We start from the raw sequence: 13,149 nt of genomic DNA, 5'->3' as shown, positions 1-13,149 counted from the left end.
GATTTTTTGGCAAATCCAGACAAATCTTAGCTTATCGACGGAAAACACTTGAAGAAAAGCCATGTGCCCAAGCAAAATCCGTAATCACCTTGATAGGTTAAATTGATGGAGCAATATCCGCCTTTGGTTAGAGCGTAATCCAATTGCCCTTCAGACTTGAGCGCTTTTCAGCTATTTACAATCACTTGTCTTTTTGACCAATTCGGTCGTCGATCTTCTAAGGGGATCAGACTCCAAGCTCTGTGAGGCAAACTAGTTTTATCATTACAGCATTCTTTGCATGATGAATGCGTTGTGTTGTAAGTTTTGCAAAATAGTTTACATTACTAATTAAAAGAGGGTTTCAAACCTTTACAAGAGGAAGAAACAGTGGCATTTCTTGAGAAATGTAGCAACAAAAATAGGAGTCGACCTTAATGAATGTAGGATATGAGGCATTCTGGTGCACTTAACATCAAAAGTTGAAGGCCGGAAGTTGTCGATAGAGTGAGCTGCAAGCTACAAATCTGCCATGGTGTCAATTAGTGATGTTTAGCAATGGATGTCTAAAAACGCAATGTGGCGGATCGATTCAGTGAGAATGTCTTTTGGATCTTGCTTATTGGTCCGTTGGCAACAAAGGTCTCCATAGTGTCAGCCTTCAGTAGCCGGGAGAGAGCCTCAAGTTCGGGTGTCAGGTGCTTTTCTATCATCAGCGCCCTACCACGATTTTTCTGACATAAGCAATAATTGGAAGGCATTGGATTCCAATCATTGGCAATCTTTTCCGTTTTACCACGACCGTTGAGTATCGATTTTTTAGACCTACTGACACCTTGACTGTCACTTCTATACGGGCTTTCTGATGTGTAATGCCGGTCTCTTCAGGTAACAATTTCCGTATTTCTTCCCTGGCGAAACGAATTACATGCGGCTGTCTTCGCAAGAAATTTAAGTGGGAATGTGGCCTGGAGTGAATTGTCGTTGTCTGTTTCCTTAACTAACTTTAGAATTAAAATCGGGTACCAAAACTATTCTTGGAGCAAAAGGCCTCTTGAACTGTGGTCGGTCCTGATTTCGTCAATAGAAACAGCTCAGATGTCTACACGTTTTCACGCTTTGGAATAGATTTACATAACTAAGCAACTTAGAACACGCCATGGAAATCGTAATGCAATACATAGCCTAAACATCATACAGAAATTGGATTTAACCAGTTGATGATATAAGAAGTCGGTAGATAAACAGATTTTCTATACCTTTTCGAAAATATATATTATATGATTTCTTAATACTGTAAAGCTATTTTAATGAGTGCGGCAACAAGGAAAAGGCGGACATACCTGTAAACAAGAAAAACACTGTAATTGCAATATGCTAAAAATATTTTTATGAAGGCGTTCTCTATTTCCACACTGTAGCTTACAAAAGAAAGAAGTGCCCAAGTGTAAACACAGCATGTATTTCAGTAGTCCTTTATATTCTACCTTGTGTGCATTGTTCTTGCAGATGTTTGCGTCCTGTTATGGAATGAACATGTAAGATGGCTTTTTTTCTTGTTCGCAGGTGTTACCACTGTTTTAAGTACGGCCACTATCGGCATCACTGTCAGAGTTGGCTTACCACAAGTATCCTATGCCACAGCGCTGGACATATTTTTTATTATGTGTTTCTTTTACGTGTTTGCCTCTTTGGTCCAGTATAGTGGAGTACATTTCTACACGAAACTACCGGCGAAGGACGCCAAGAAGGACGAAAAACTCGAAGAGGTGAGCTGAGGTAGAAATCGACCATTACATTAAAAAAAGACGCACAGAGAAACGCGTGAAAACGGTTGTCCTTCCAGTCTATAAAATCCGACACAAATAGCCATTTGTTTGCTGTAGAACCTTTGTCTGAGTAAATAATTAATGATTAGACAGCTTATCTCTCGCTTTGTATCTCACAGTTTCGGATGAAACATCTTCATTTGATAGTTGTATTGTTAAAGAAGGCCATTGTGTAGTCTTCTTCAATCAGTCTTTAGTAGAGATAAAAATCCTACACAAAAATCTTCTGACAACTTATCAGGCCAAGATACCCGGTGATATTTACATTTACTACATGCAGATATGCAGAGATAAAAGAAGATATGTAGGGCATGGAACTGGTCTTATACCACATTGAGCGAAATTAAATAAACCGAAATTTCTCGTGGCGCTAGACACAAATATTAATTTTGCTTCATCCGTGTTTGTTTACCTCGGCGGAAAAGGTTTAAATCTTAATCGCTTTAAATTTAGCAAACTGCTGATAATCACTGTTTCTCTTGCTTTCCATAGGAAAACGCCATGGTTGTGAAGAATAATGACCAATATGGGCGTGAGAATGACATGTTACTGTCGGACGGCCAGGGCCGGATGACCAATACGATCGTGGATGTGGAGAACCAAAAATACCGTGACAGTTGCTGGACTTCTGTTTGGTACTGCTTAAGTGGAAACGTTGGCCACAGAATAAGGAGATTCCAGACGGATCCCTTGGCTGGGAATAGTGTCAGTGAGATAGACAAACTGAGTAGGATTCTGTTCCCGCTGTCATTTGCTTTTTTAAATGTTATCTATTGGATTGTTTATCTGCGAGATTCGTAGCGAAAGTTTTTAAATGTAACCAAACGCACGAGAGTTGAACATTTGTTTGCTTTACGTGCTGTTTAAGACAATGGAAACATGTGATGATTATGTACAAAAAACCGCCAACTTGATGAACATGCTGTATGTCATGGTAAAATGCTACTCATCAGTCTTCAGCCAATACTTGCATAGTGCAGGCAGAGTAAATAGACTAATTGACATCGGTCGTTTTTGTCGATGGAATACTATGAACGATCGGTTGGAAACAGTGGGAAGAAAAATATGATGTTGGTTATTTTGTGGTGGATCAAAGATTACCACCTTTTACAATAATTTAAGAGAATTCATAAAAGAAACTGTCCTGCGATGCAGCAGTTATTTTCAGCTGATCATCCTTGTGATAAAAACTTTGTAATAGAATCCAAGTTTCACGACGCCTATAGTTAGAACTTCACCACTTTTAATCTTCTGAATTCCTCTGAACTCACAAGCAATTTGAACACAAATTGCAAATCAGCTTTATCCATGTTCCCACACGTTTGATCACTTTCATGCTTTTTGGTCATAAATGAAGCTGATTTCCAAAGCTGGTAAAAATAAGTAATTGTCAATTAAATTCTCGCCTACACAAGTCGCTTGAAAGCTATGTAGAAACGCATCATTCTGTCCTGTTACGCTACAAGTGCTTATCACCTACCTCTTACCTTTTACGGGCACAGCTACACAAAAGTAGTTGCCTATTACAGAACGAAAGAACTAATGAGTACACTTTTTGGACATACTTGTTTTAGGCGGGCAATGTACCTTGTTTGTATAAAGTCTTCTCTAATCGTACCCCAATATCGGATTTCTTAACAGAAAATATTCGCACAGTGGAGAATGAATGGCTTACATTTATGCACTGTATACATAGATTCTCGTACATAAAAAAGCACTTGAGGCTGTGAGCACAAATTTCCAAGAACTTTCCAATGCACATCTTAATATGTCACCTCTATTTTTCAATAATATATAGCAAACCCTGAACATTTAAAGTGGTGTCAATAGCAGTATGTACAATGAATGGGAAGCATTTACGTAACTTGAATAAATGCTACACTCATATCAGTATTTCTAAAGCAAAAAAGACAACTGCCTTCCATAGAAGGTATATTTTGGCGCCCTATGACGCTTTTGTTCATTGATCTGTTGATTTTTCTTTTCATTCATGACTGTATTATATATAAACTCATCTTTGAAATCGGAATTCATGTGTGCGTGTCATGATGTATGCTTGCCCTATGCGCACAACACATTTCATTGAGCAGCCGCTCAATATTGCTCATGACCTGCTGTGACCATTTAGGAGTTTGTGTTTGATTAAAACTGACTATTGCATCCCCTCACCGCTAATTCAAAACTTTCTCAATAAACTACACACCATTTTGCCCGGAAGCAATTTTACCAAGTTCTTGCAGTTGTCAAAGTGTGTTTCTGTCAAATTTCATTTATTTTGGTTGCTACTGTTTTGTGATGTCAGTCAGTATATCCATGACGATATACAGAGAGCTTAAAGACAAAATTTGTCGCTATGAGCCGCAATACATATATGTAAGGTGATATTTACACAGGTTACGTACGAGTTGATTCCAATGGGTTCTTTTAAACTCACCGCAGCGTTTAAGTAACATAGGCTGCCTGTTTAGTTCCTTCTAAATTGCTTCTTGAATTTTTGCGTAATTCTAGAACAGCGACGTCTAAAAAAAAATGCAGCTAACAACCCTTCATTTTTTAAAATAATTCAAAGTAAGCTATGGTTCTGTGGGGTTGTCAATTTGCTGCCATTTAAGCATATACAGAAATAGTTAGACAAAACCCTGAGGTAAAACTATGACAACTACTCTCTTAATAAAAAGTATTTTAATAGTTTTGAAATGCTCTTGCGTCGCTGTTCTTGATCACACCTATGTCCTTTTTATTGTTAATAAATTCTTTATCAGCTATAAGTGAAGAAAAAGATTAATGTAACCCAAACATTTTTGATCATCGCAGACAGTTATCATCCCAGACAATTTCCCTGACTCCAAGGCCCATTTCCGCGCCTTTCCCACCGTACATATAAGCGTGTACGTAAATCCTTTAAGCTGTGTCAAGTGGCTTTACCTGGCATTAGAGATAACAACTGGAGCCTAGCCCACAGTCGTGGCCTCGTCCAGGGTAGGTCAATTGGCATGCCAGTTCAAACTTACAACCGCCAAATCTTGTCTTATTGAATTCCACAGCTCTTGCCTGGTGACATTCAAATGATTATCAATCAGACCTAAGTCTTTGCTCTCTGGTAAAACTCTTCGATTTTTCGTAATTGTGGCCTTTATAGCGATTCAGTGCTTGGCGAATGTCATATAACAGTGAGGACAGGCTCTCCTCGGGCAGAACCCCGCCGAATTGGAAGTCGTTGGTGAGGGCAAACTGGGTAAATATTGGCGAGATTCGGCCGACACAAAGGCCAATGATAAATATGTCTATGTAACTCTCGCGCATAGACAAAGCTCACTGTGGGACAGAAGATGTCGGGTAGGGGAGACAAGTCTGTGTGTCCGGTATGTGTAATTTACAGCACTCTTAGATAAAATAAGTTTGGCTCCAAGTCTCTTCGTAAAGTACTCAGAGTCTCAAGCACGTTTCATCTTCATGTATTAGGTATGATTGGAAATTTGTTCCTGGATGTCATAGCAGCTACTTCTGTCTACTAGCAAGTATATAGGTTAGTATGTCAACTGAGAGGTGGATGTATTTCTATACCGTTGTAGTGAGGTCATTCCCTTTGCACCGTGACTAAATGCAGCGTTTATTCTTGTTTGTCATTAATAAACAAATAAAAGGTCATGACATGCACGCATCAGGTACGTGTTCAGAAGTGTGTATAGTATTGTCACTTCCATATATTTGACACAAAGAATTTCTAATGATATTTCCGACAATGAATTCCACAGTGGTTACAAGACTGGGTCCATATTATCCGAGTTCAGACAATGCCCATAAGTATAACTGTTTTCATTTGCAATGTTGGGAGAAATGTACAAAAAGTAACCTTACATAACGATAATTGCAAATAATTGCAGTGGCGTATTTTTCCGACCAAACCAAATAAGCGACAAGCTGTGCACGAACACATGTACCGTTACACAGCTGTACTTGCATACATCAGTGTTTTACGAGCACACTCGTGAAACCTTCTTGATTTTGACGTCCAACTATCGTAAAAATAAAACAAAAACTGTGCTTTATTAAGTAAACATACAGGTCAGTCCGACATATAAGATTATACAACAATCATTAATATATCCAAACAATAGACATTTTTATACATGTATATAAACAGAGAGTGCATGCTAAGGGAATCCAAGATTTTAAAAATGGTACTTGTCACTGCCTCGATTGGCCATCAGCACTGAGGTTTAGAGCAAGAAAACAGGACTGGTTGGGCCCGTGAGAGTACAATGTGAGTTGGTGGGGTGTCAAGCCTGGTCTAATCGGCACGATACTTAAGTTTCGGCAGCACATTGGCGGCATGGACTTGCCCTGTCACAAGAAGACAGACACAGTACATGTGCACGTAACTAATAACTTCTCGTCGTCACGACTGAAACAAAATGTAAGTACTACGTTAAAACCCCAAGAATACATGCATAAATGCGGACGGCTGAGATATGAGGAATTGTCAGCTGGAGAGAAGGGATGTTCACCAGGCCAAAATTAAATATCACTTTTACACTCTACAATGTATAATAACAGACATAGTCCATGTATTTACACATTTTACCCTTGAGAGATTTATTCACAGTAGAAAGCCACACAAATATAAAGAGACAATACGTCACTGATGGATATATTCTAACTGCGTGTCAATAATATTTCTACATGTATTTATTTTGTTTGGTGTTTTACGCCATACTCATGAGAGTTTGGCCTGTACAAAGGGGTATGGTACATGGATCCACCTGACATAAACCCGCACTCAAACCACGCAGCATGCTCATTGCCCTTCATATCCATTGGTCAACAATGCCTTGAAAGCGGTAATTGAAAGGGACAAACAAGTAAACTAGGTCTGAAATTCCTTCCGGCAACAACTTTTATTATTCTTCATGCTGCTTAAGCGATTTTGAAACATTCTCTTGCTTGTTACAAACGTTTTATTTGCTAAGGGCTATTAGAAAAAAAGTGTGACATTTAGACAAATGGATTTGGTAACGTAGGGGACACCATCTCCATTTTGTGTTATAAAACAAATGCTTTCCGTGGAACTCTTACTGCTGTAATTACATCTCGTACATCTCATGGTGAAAAAGGGAGTGCTCATTACCACAACATAAACATTGTCACGAACTTTAAGTCTGGCTGACTGATTGGCTGATTGATTGACTTGTGTTAATCGCCATGTCCAAGAATTGTTCACTTACAAGATGGTAGTCAGGTTTATGATGTGGAGAAAATGGGAGTGTCCGAAGGAAACCAGTGGTCTGTTCCATGTTCCTGATAAACCTCTTACTAATTGGTAATGAATATCAAAAGTAATTTGATGTGATTTGATTTATTTTGACTAATGATTATAGCCGAACTCAAGAGTATATTACTTGAACAATGGCAGTCCCATTATAATGCTGCCCGCTGAAATACTCAACGTAAAACAGAAATAAAATAAAAAATAAACATGGTAAACTGGAATTCCGGCTATCGCCAAATTCGTTTCATATATCCTGACTTAAAACCGCAGCGAAAGTCTGTGACGTCATTGGTCAGGGACCAATCTGCTGTGACGTTAGCGATTCATCGTCATCCTCGTAAGTCGTAATATCTAGGTACAAGCACGGGCCGGCTCATACCTAAGACTTTAAAAATAGTACTTCACACCTATTAGTTCACACACTTAGTCATCCTAGTCGTCATATCACTGAAAGATTGTTTAGTTCGAAGTTAAACCCCAAGAATACAACAACGATGCAGTCGAGACGACGATTCATAGAAGAAAAGAACACTGCAACGACAGGAATGATTCAAGCGAGACAAGAACACCGAACAATGAGCCCTTAAGTACGTTTCATATGAGGCATCAAGGGATCGAACTTCATTATATATGTGCAGTCAAATTGTCGTAGCTGTTTTAGTTTCACTCAGCTTGTTATGCGTCTTTTTCTGCATCTGCAATAGCATCTGAAATCCATACAAGCAATTGTTTTAAAACTTTGGAATTACTGATAAGGGTATTTTACAAATTCACCAACAGACATATCACCCGGCATGGTACTAAACGGAGGGTTGACATTAACTTTTACCACGAAACCAACAAAAAAGATGTCGGCTAACATCCCCATGTTGCCATTAGTTTACCATCCCCATGTAAAATGGATAAAGAATCTAGTTAAAAAGAGGTGGAGATCTACTTCCTCACAGAAAGCGGGACAGTAATTGGATCACGCCTGGGAAAATATCAAAACCGGTTTGGCGGACATGTACGTCAGTATTGTAAGCAATAAGATCACATGCAAGCGTCTTTATGGAGAAGAAAACTCCTCTTGGGAGTCATCGTAAAACTGGTTTTGCTGCTATACCATACGTCACCGCTACTACGTAAGAACTAGATTACATGTTAACAGCTCCAGGCCAACTGTACCGACAAGCAAAAGAAACTATACGTGGTATATTCCACCAGTGGTGTCTCAACTTTCTCGGCATTTACGCGTGTGCAAACGAATTGAAAATATCACATTAAAAATAATCAGGAAATGAAAGAATTCATAGTTTATGGGTTCAGGAAATCGGTCTAAATCATTGCCCTTGGCTAAGGAAATTGACGAATCTCCGTCCTTAAAAGCACAACAAAATCTCTGAGAGCTTAATTTACCCTTGATTCAGGCGAAACAAGAACAACGGCTTGTGGGAGACAGGTCAGCGATTTACACAAAATCAAACACGACGAGAGCACAGATTCAGGCGAAACATGAAAAGTGATTCGGACAAACTGAGCCACTGAGAGTTCCCAGCCTTGTTTAAGATAAGGAGATAATGATCGAACTTCATGATTTATGTGTGGTCAGACTTCAATTATTGCGATATCATACCTGATTTGGGAAGCCAGAGGAGCTATTGTCTTGTCATCCTCTAAAAAGACAAAGAATCTCACTGAAAATCAACAAGGATTTACTTCACCACAGATTATCGGGACAACGTTAACAGTAATGATTTCACCTTTGGGAAAATATGAAAACTGTTTTGGAGTCCATCTTAACTTAACATATTGTAAGTAACACGAACACATGCAAACGTTCTAATGGGGAAGACACCCATTTTCGTCATCGCAACAATCGTTTTACACCTACTGAATACTATCAATCCACTGCTACTATAAAGTAACTGTGTACAACGTTTACACATTTACAATAACGATTATGACTTAACGCCACCTCGGCAGTGTTTCACCCATGCTGTGGAGAAACACATTTAGAATATAACTGTGAGTTTTATCCTGGGTACTACTTCCTACACACTACACGCTGGTATGGATTTGTCCAGAAAATGCAACAAAAAGTTCAATTGCATTTTAATACGACTGTAGAGTGTAAGTTTAATTGGTTCATATTGGCGAAGATATTTTACTTATTTAATACATGGGGGTACCTGTACAGATGTCTCCATGAACAACACGGTGAAAAACCAGATAAATAAACTTCGAAGAGTGATTAATTTATTTTGTTTGATTGGTTTTTTACGCAGAACTCAAAAGTACCTCACTAATACACGTACGACGGCTAAAACTTTTACGCAGATTCCATCCACAGAAAAAGAAAATGCGATTCTTACGAGAGGCCAAACCAAAAAAGGAAACAGGGAATGTGTCTTTCTGCTTCTTTAATTCGATTTCGGTGTAACTAGGAATCCAGTGAATCGCCTTTATTTTATTTATGAGCTGTCCTGTTATCTGGTCATATTGTAATCAAATCCTTTCATACTTTACCAAGAAGACGCGCCCCGGCTATTATCGGTAGGGGCACGATGAGATACGGGAATGCCATCCACACAGAGATACCGGGACAGATTGCAGGGAATGATACATGTAGTTACAAATAAGACGGTCGTTTATTTGTAAATCACGCACTCTTCCCCATCGTGCAAATGGCGATGACGAATTTCACTCAAGATCAGCATACCTTCCGATGGGAAGCCAGTTGACAAAATACACGTCCATAATAAATATTAGTTCAAATGTTTTGCTAGGATGCCAATTTTGACATTACAGAAAGCGAAATTTCTTCAGTTTCAAAAATTAAGTGATTTTCCCTGTAAAAGTATGTCACATGCCTGTAAAAGTATGTTTATTTAAAAATTGACTAATATTTTTGACTGTGAATCAGCGTTACGGTTCATAAGAAAGTTTGCAAAGCGGTTCTTTTGTTTATTCCCCAACAAACGTAAAAAAGTCAACCCTTATAACTTAATTTACGGAATAACAAGATGTTATCTAATGTTTTACTTTCATTCCAAACTGTGAGAAATGTTAGTCGATTCTTTGGGCCAATGAAATTGCTGATTAATGTTCCACCGTTACTAAGCAACGTCACGTTTCAAAAAGAATTGAGCATAGCGCACCATTTCGCAGGGGAATTCTGAGCTAGAGAACTTTTGGCGCAGAAGATGCCGAAGGAGTTGAATTTAGTTCGTGAGACGCATTTTCTGGGTGACAAAGCGTTTGCGTTGTTCATAACGGACTACTGCTGTTATTGTGCACACCACGGATATGCGGGTGTAGGCTACACAGGTGACTTCGTCATGCCGGTTGCAAAACAAGTGTTGTTGTAACATATGGATAATATCTCAGTATTTCAAACACACTGGTTATCCAAGAACAACAGTGTGTATTTTAAACATCAGTTGGAAAGTGATTTTGAAAGTGAAACTGGATTGTTTTGGTGGGCACTCGCACTCGGCTTTGCATATGCATTCGCTCGTCAGTGCTCGTTTGTGATCAAGCTCATAGTGAGGTAGACAACACAATCGTAATTCATCCTAGGCTATCCACAGAATTTGTACTGATGCTCCTGTTTATGAGTCTGAATATAATACAGATGAAAGCAGATACATTTACAGTGTTCTGTTTGTCATTTTACATGGCGTGCCTTCAGCCTCTTTCAGTTCTATTCTTAGAAAAAAATAGTTCTACCTGAGCGCGGCTTTATTTTTTTTTCGATTGATTGGAAAAAAAATATTTGGCCAATCGAATTGCGCCTTACAAGCATAAATTCGGCAAAATTAAATTATATGACAATATTCTCATTTGTAAAGCGTGAATATTAAAATCAACAGATCAAATCTCCGAGGTGATTGCATTTTGTCTTTATAATACAGAAAAAAAAAACCTTACAATATCATGGTTGATTTTTCGTATAACATGCAGATATATCTTCCTTTTCCTCGTGCGTAACTCATATTTAACGTTGCACATCACATCCTTAGTAACTCACAGATTAAAATTTCTTCGTGCCTTCTTACGGGATAAATGATCTCGGCTTCTGATAAAAAGCCAGGTTGGCATACCGAATATCCCTTTTTCTTCATGTTCTTGTATGTAGTGTGCTATAGTCAAGAAATTGCCAGTCGAGTTATTTAGACAAGTCCTGTAGAGGACTGTCCTTGAGAACTCTTTGAACTCCTAATATCTTGGAGTACAACGCTATTCTAGCTCCTTATTTCAAGCTCATGGTCATTTTTGCAGAGAACTTACTTCAGTATTCTTAATGCCACGAACCGGGAGAGATTTTGCTATGAACTCCATATCAATGTCGCCTGTTCATATATCTTTCAAGCTATGTAGGCCTACAAAACGATCAATATAAATGGCATCGTTCTTTTCTCTTGGATATATTTGTCTTTAAGCAAGTCAGTCGCGGAATGCCAGCGTCGTCCGGTCGTGGTTCTGCCTGGACAAATTACCCTTCCCACTCCCCCTACTTGACCCGATCCCAGCAAGTCAGTTCTTTTCCTTGTCTCTTGTTATCTAAAGGTCCAGCGTGCCTGACTGTTATACTCACGATAATACGTCCACACCCTCGGGATGGAGCTAATTTCCAGAGTATGTTTTCCCACTCCCAAGTTTACAACTAAGGATAAAATTAGGGATGTCCCGAAGCTAGTTTTCATGACTTCGACAAATCATTTTCTTCCCGCCTGTATAACCACATATCCAGACTAAAAGGAAGGTCTTTTTTCGGGATAGTCAAAACAATTCCAGGGTCAGTGACATTTTATTCAGACTGGAACTGAAAGGATCACAGAAAAGTGTGATCAAGACGTGCACGTGCACAATGACATGACCTTTTATATTGGTTTAGAGTCGCCATCGTATAAGTGAAATATTCTTGAATACGGCGAAAAACAACAATCAAATAAAAAAGTATTGTTTTATACGCTTAGACGTTCTTTCCATCCTTTCCTTACAACAGTGTGATAATATTTAGGATTTGGATTTTAGGAGTTGAACTTGATTGCGTGCAGGACTGCACCACGTCAAATGCTGGTTTCACATTGGAACATTTGTGGCGAATATACATCACAGAACGCTTTTATTATACATTGATTCCACCAATTAAAAACATACCTAAGGACAGGATGGTGCATTTCCAAGCACAAATATGGAGGTCAAACTTTCCGGTCACGGACTATGCACTGACTTTTTCCCGCGTGGATCATTTTAAATTAGAAAAAATGCAATTACATTGACTCTCACAGGATCAAGAACGGATTTCCTTCAGAGAAATCCATTTGTAAAAATTTCCACCATTCCATTAAATTAGTACCTTTATTACATGGTTTTGACTATGGCGTAAGAATGCAGTCTTATTCTACCAAATGCAGATTAATAGTAAAGTTTCCAACTATAACTTTATATTACCATTAATCGAAAACTTCCCAACGATTACTTTATGTTATTCTCTAAAAGATACAGACAGTATTTATACGAAAATATGTGTATATATTTAGAAGAGGCCATAGAGGCAATGCAAACGTAATTTTTAAATGTTTTCCATACATGTCCCAAGGGAAATTCTTTCGACCAGATTTTCAAGGCTCAACAACAGAAAAAGAGCATTTGCGAGAGGCCAACTCAAAAAAAAAACCGGGAACATGCCTTTCTGCTTCTTTGATTTGGTTTATGTGTAGCTAGAAATCCTATAGAACGTTTCTGTTTTCTCCATGAGCTGTCCCGTTGTCTGGATTCATGGTAATCCAATCTTACTGCACCCAAGCAAAGACCCGTACCCGGGTGATTATTGGTGGAGGCGTGGTGGTAAATGCCTCCGGGACGGGAGATACCGGGACGGAGTTGCCAGCTGTGATATATGAGGTAACATAAAAAGTAGGTATATGAAAGTTGGGGCAATTTTTCTGAAATAAGCAAAGATCTCTAAACAGCACATGGCGCACATGAAGAATTTGCCTCGGTAAAGCCAGATTGACGTCAAACATGCACGTTCATTACACGATGTTATGTTGTAGGGGCAACCAGCCAACATGAAATTTGTAG

At 38.8% G+C, this 13,149-nt stretch overlaps 1 protein-coding gene across 1 annotated transcript in view; it reads left to right on the top strand.

The window, feature by feature from the left end:
* The window catches only part of LOC135473758 (gamma-aminobutyric acid receptor subunit alpha-2-like), a 34,545-nt gene extending 30,398 nt beyond the window's left edge, over nucleotides 1-4,147 (top strand). The window contains exons 8-9 of the mRNA XM_064753639.1: nucleotides 1,546-1,748; nucleotides 2,301-4,147. Coding sequence (XP_064609709.1) covers nucleotides 1,546-1,748; nucleotides 2,301-2,609 — 512 coding nt within the window. The 3' untranslated portion in view covers nucleotides 2,610-4,147. The remainder of the gene's footprint in view (nucleotides 1-1,545; nucleotides 1,749-2,300) is intronic.
* Nucleotides 4,148-13,149: the final 9,002 nt, after the last annotated feature.

This window comes from Liolophura sinensis, chromosome 8 (assembly GCF_032854445.1).
Source record: "Liolophura sinensis isolate JHLJ2023 chromosome 8, CUHK_Ljap_v2, whole genome shotgun sequence".
Classification (NCBI taxonomy): domain Eukaryota; kingdom Metazoa; phylum Mollusca; class Polyplacophora; order Chitonida; family Chitonidae; genus Liolophura; species Liolophura sinensis.
Note: the sequence above shows the minus strand (reverse complement) of the source record. Positions and strands in the feature narration are given on the sequence as shown.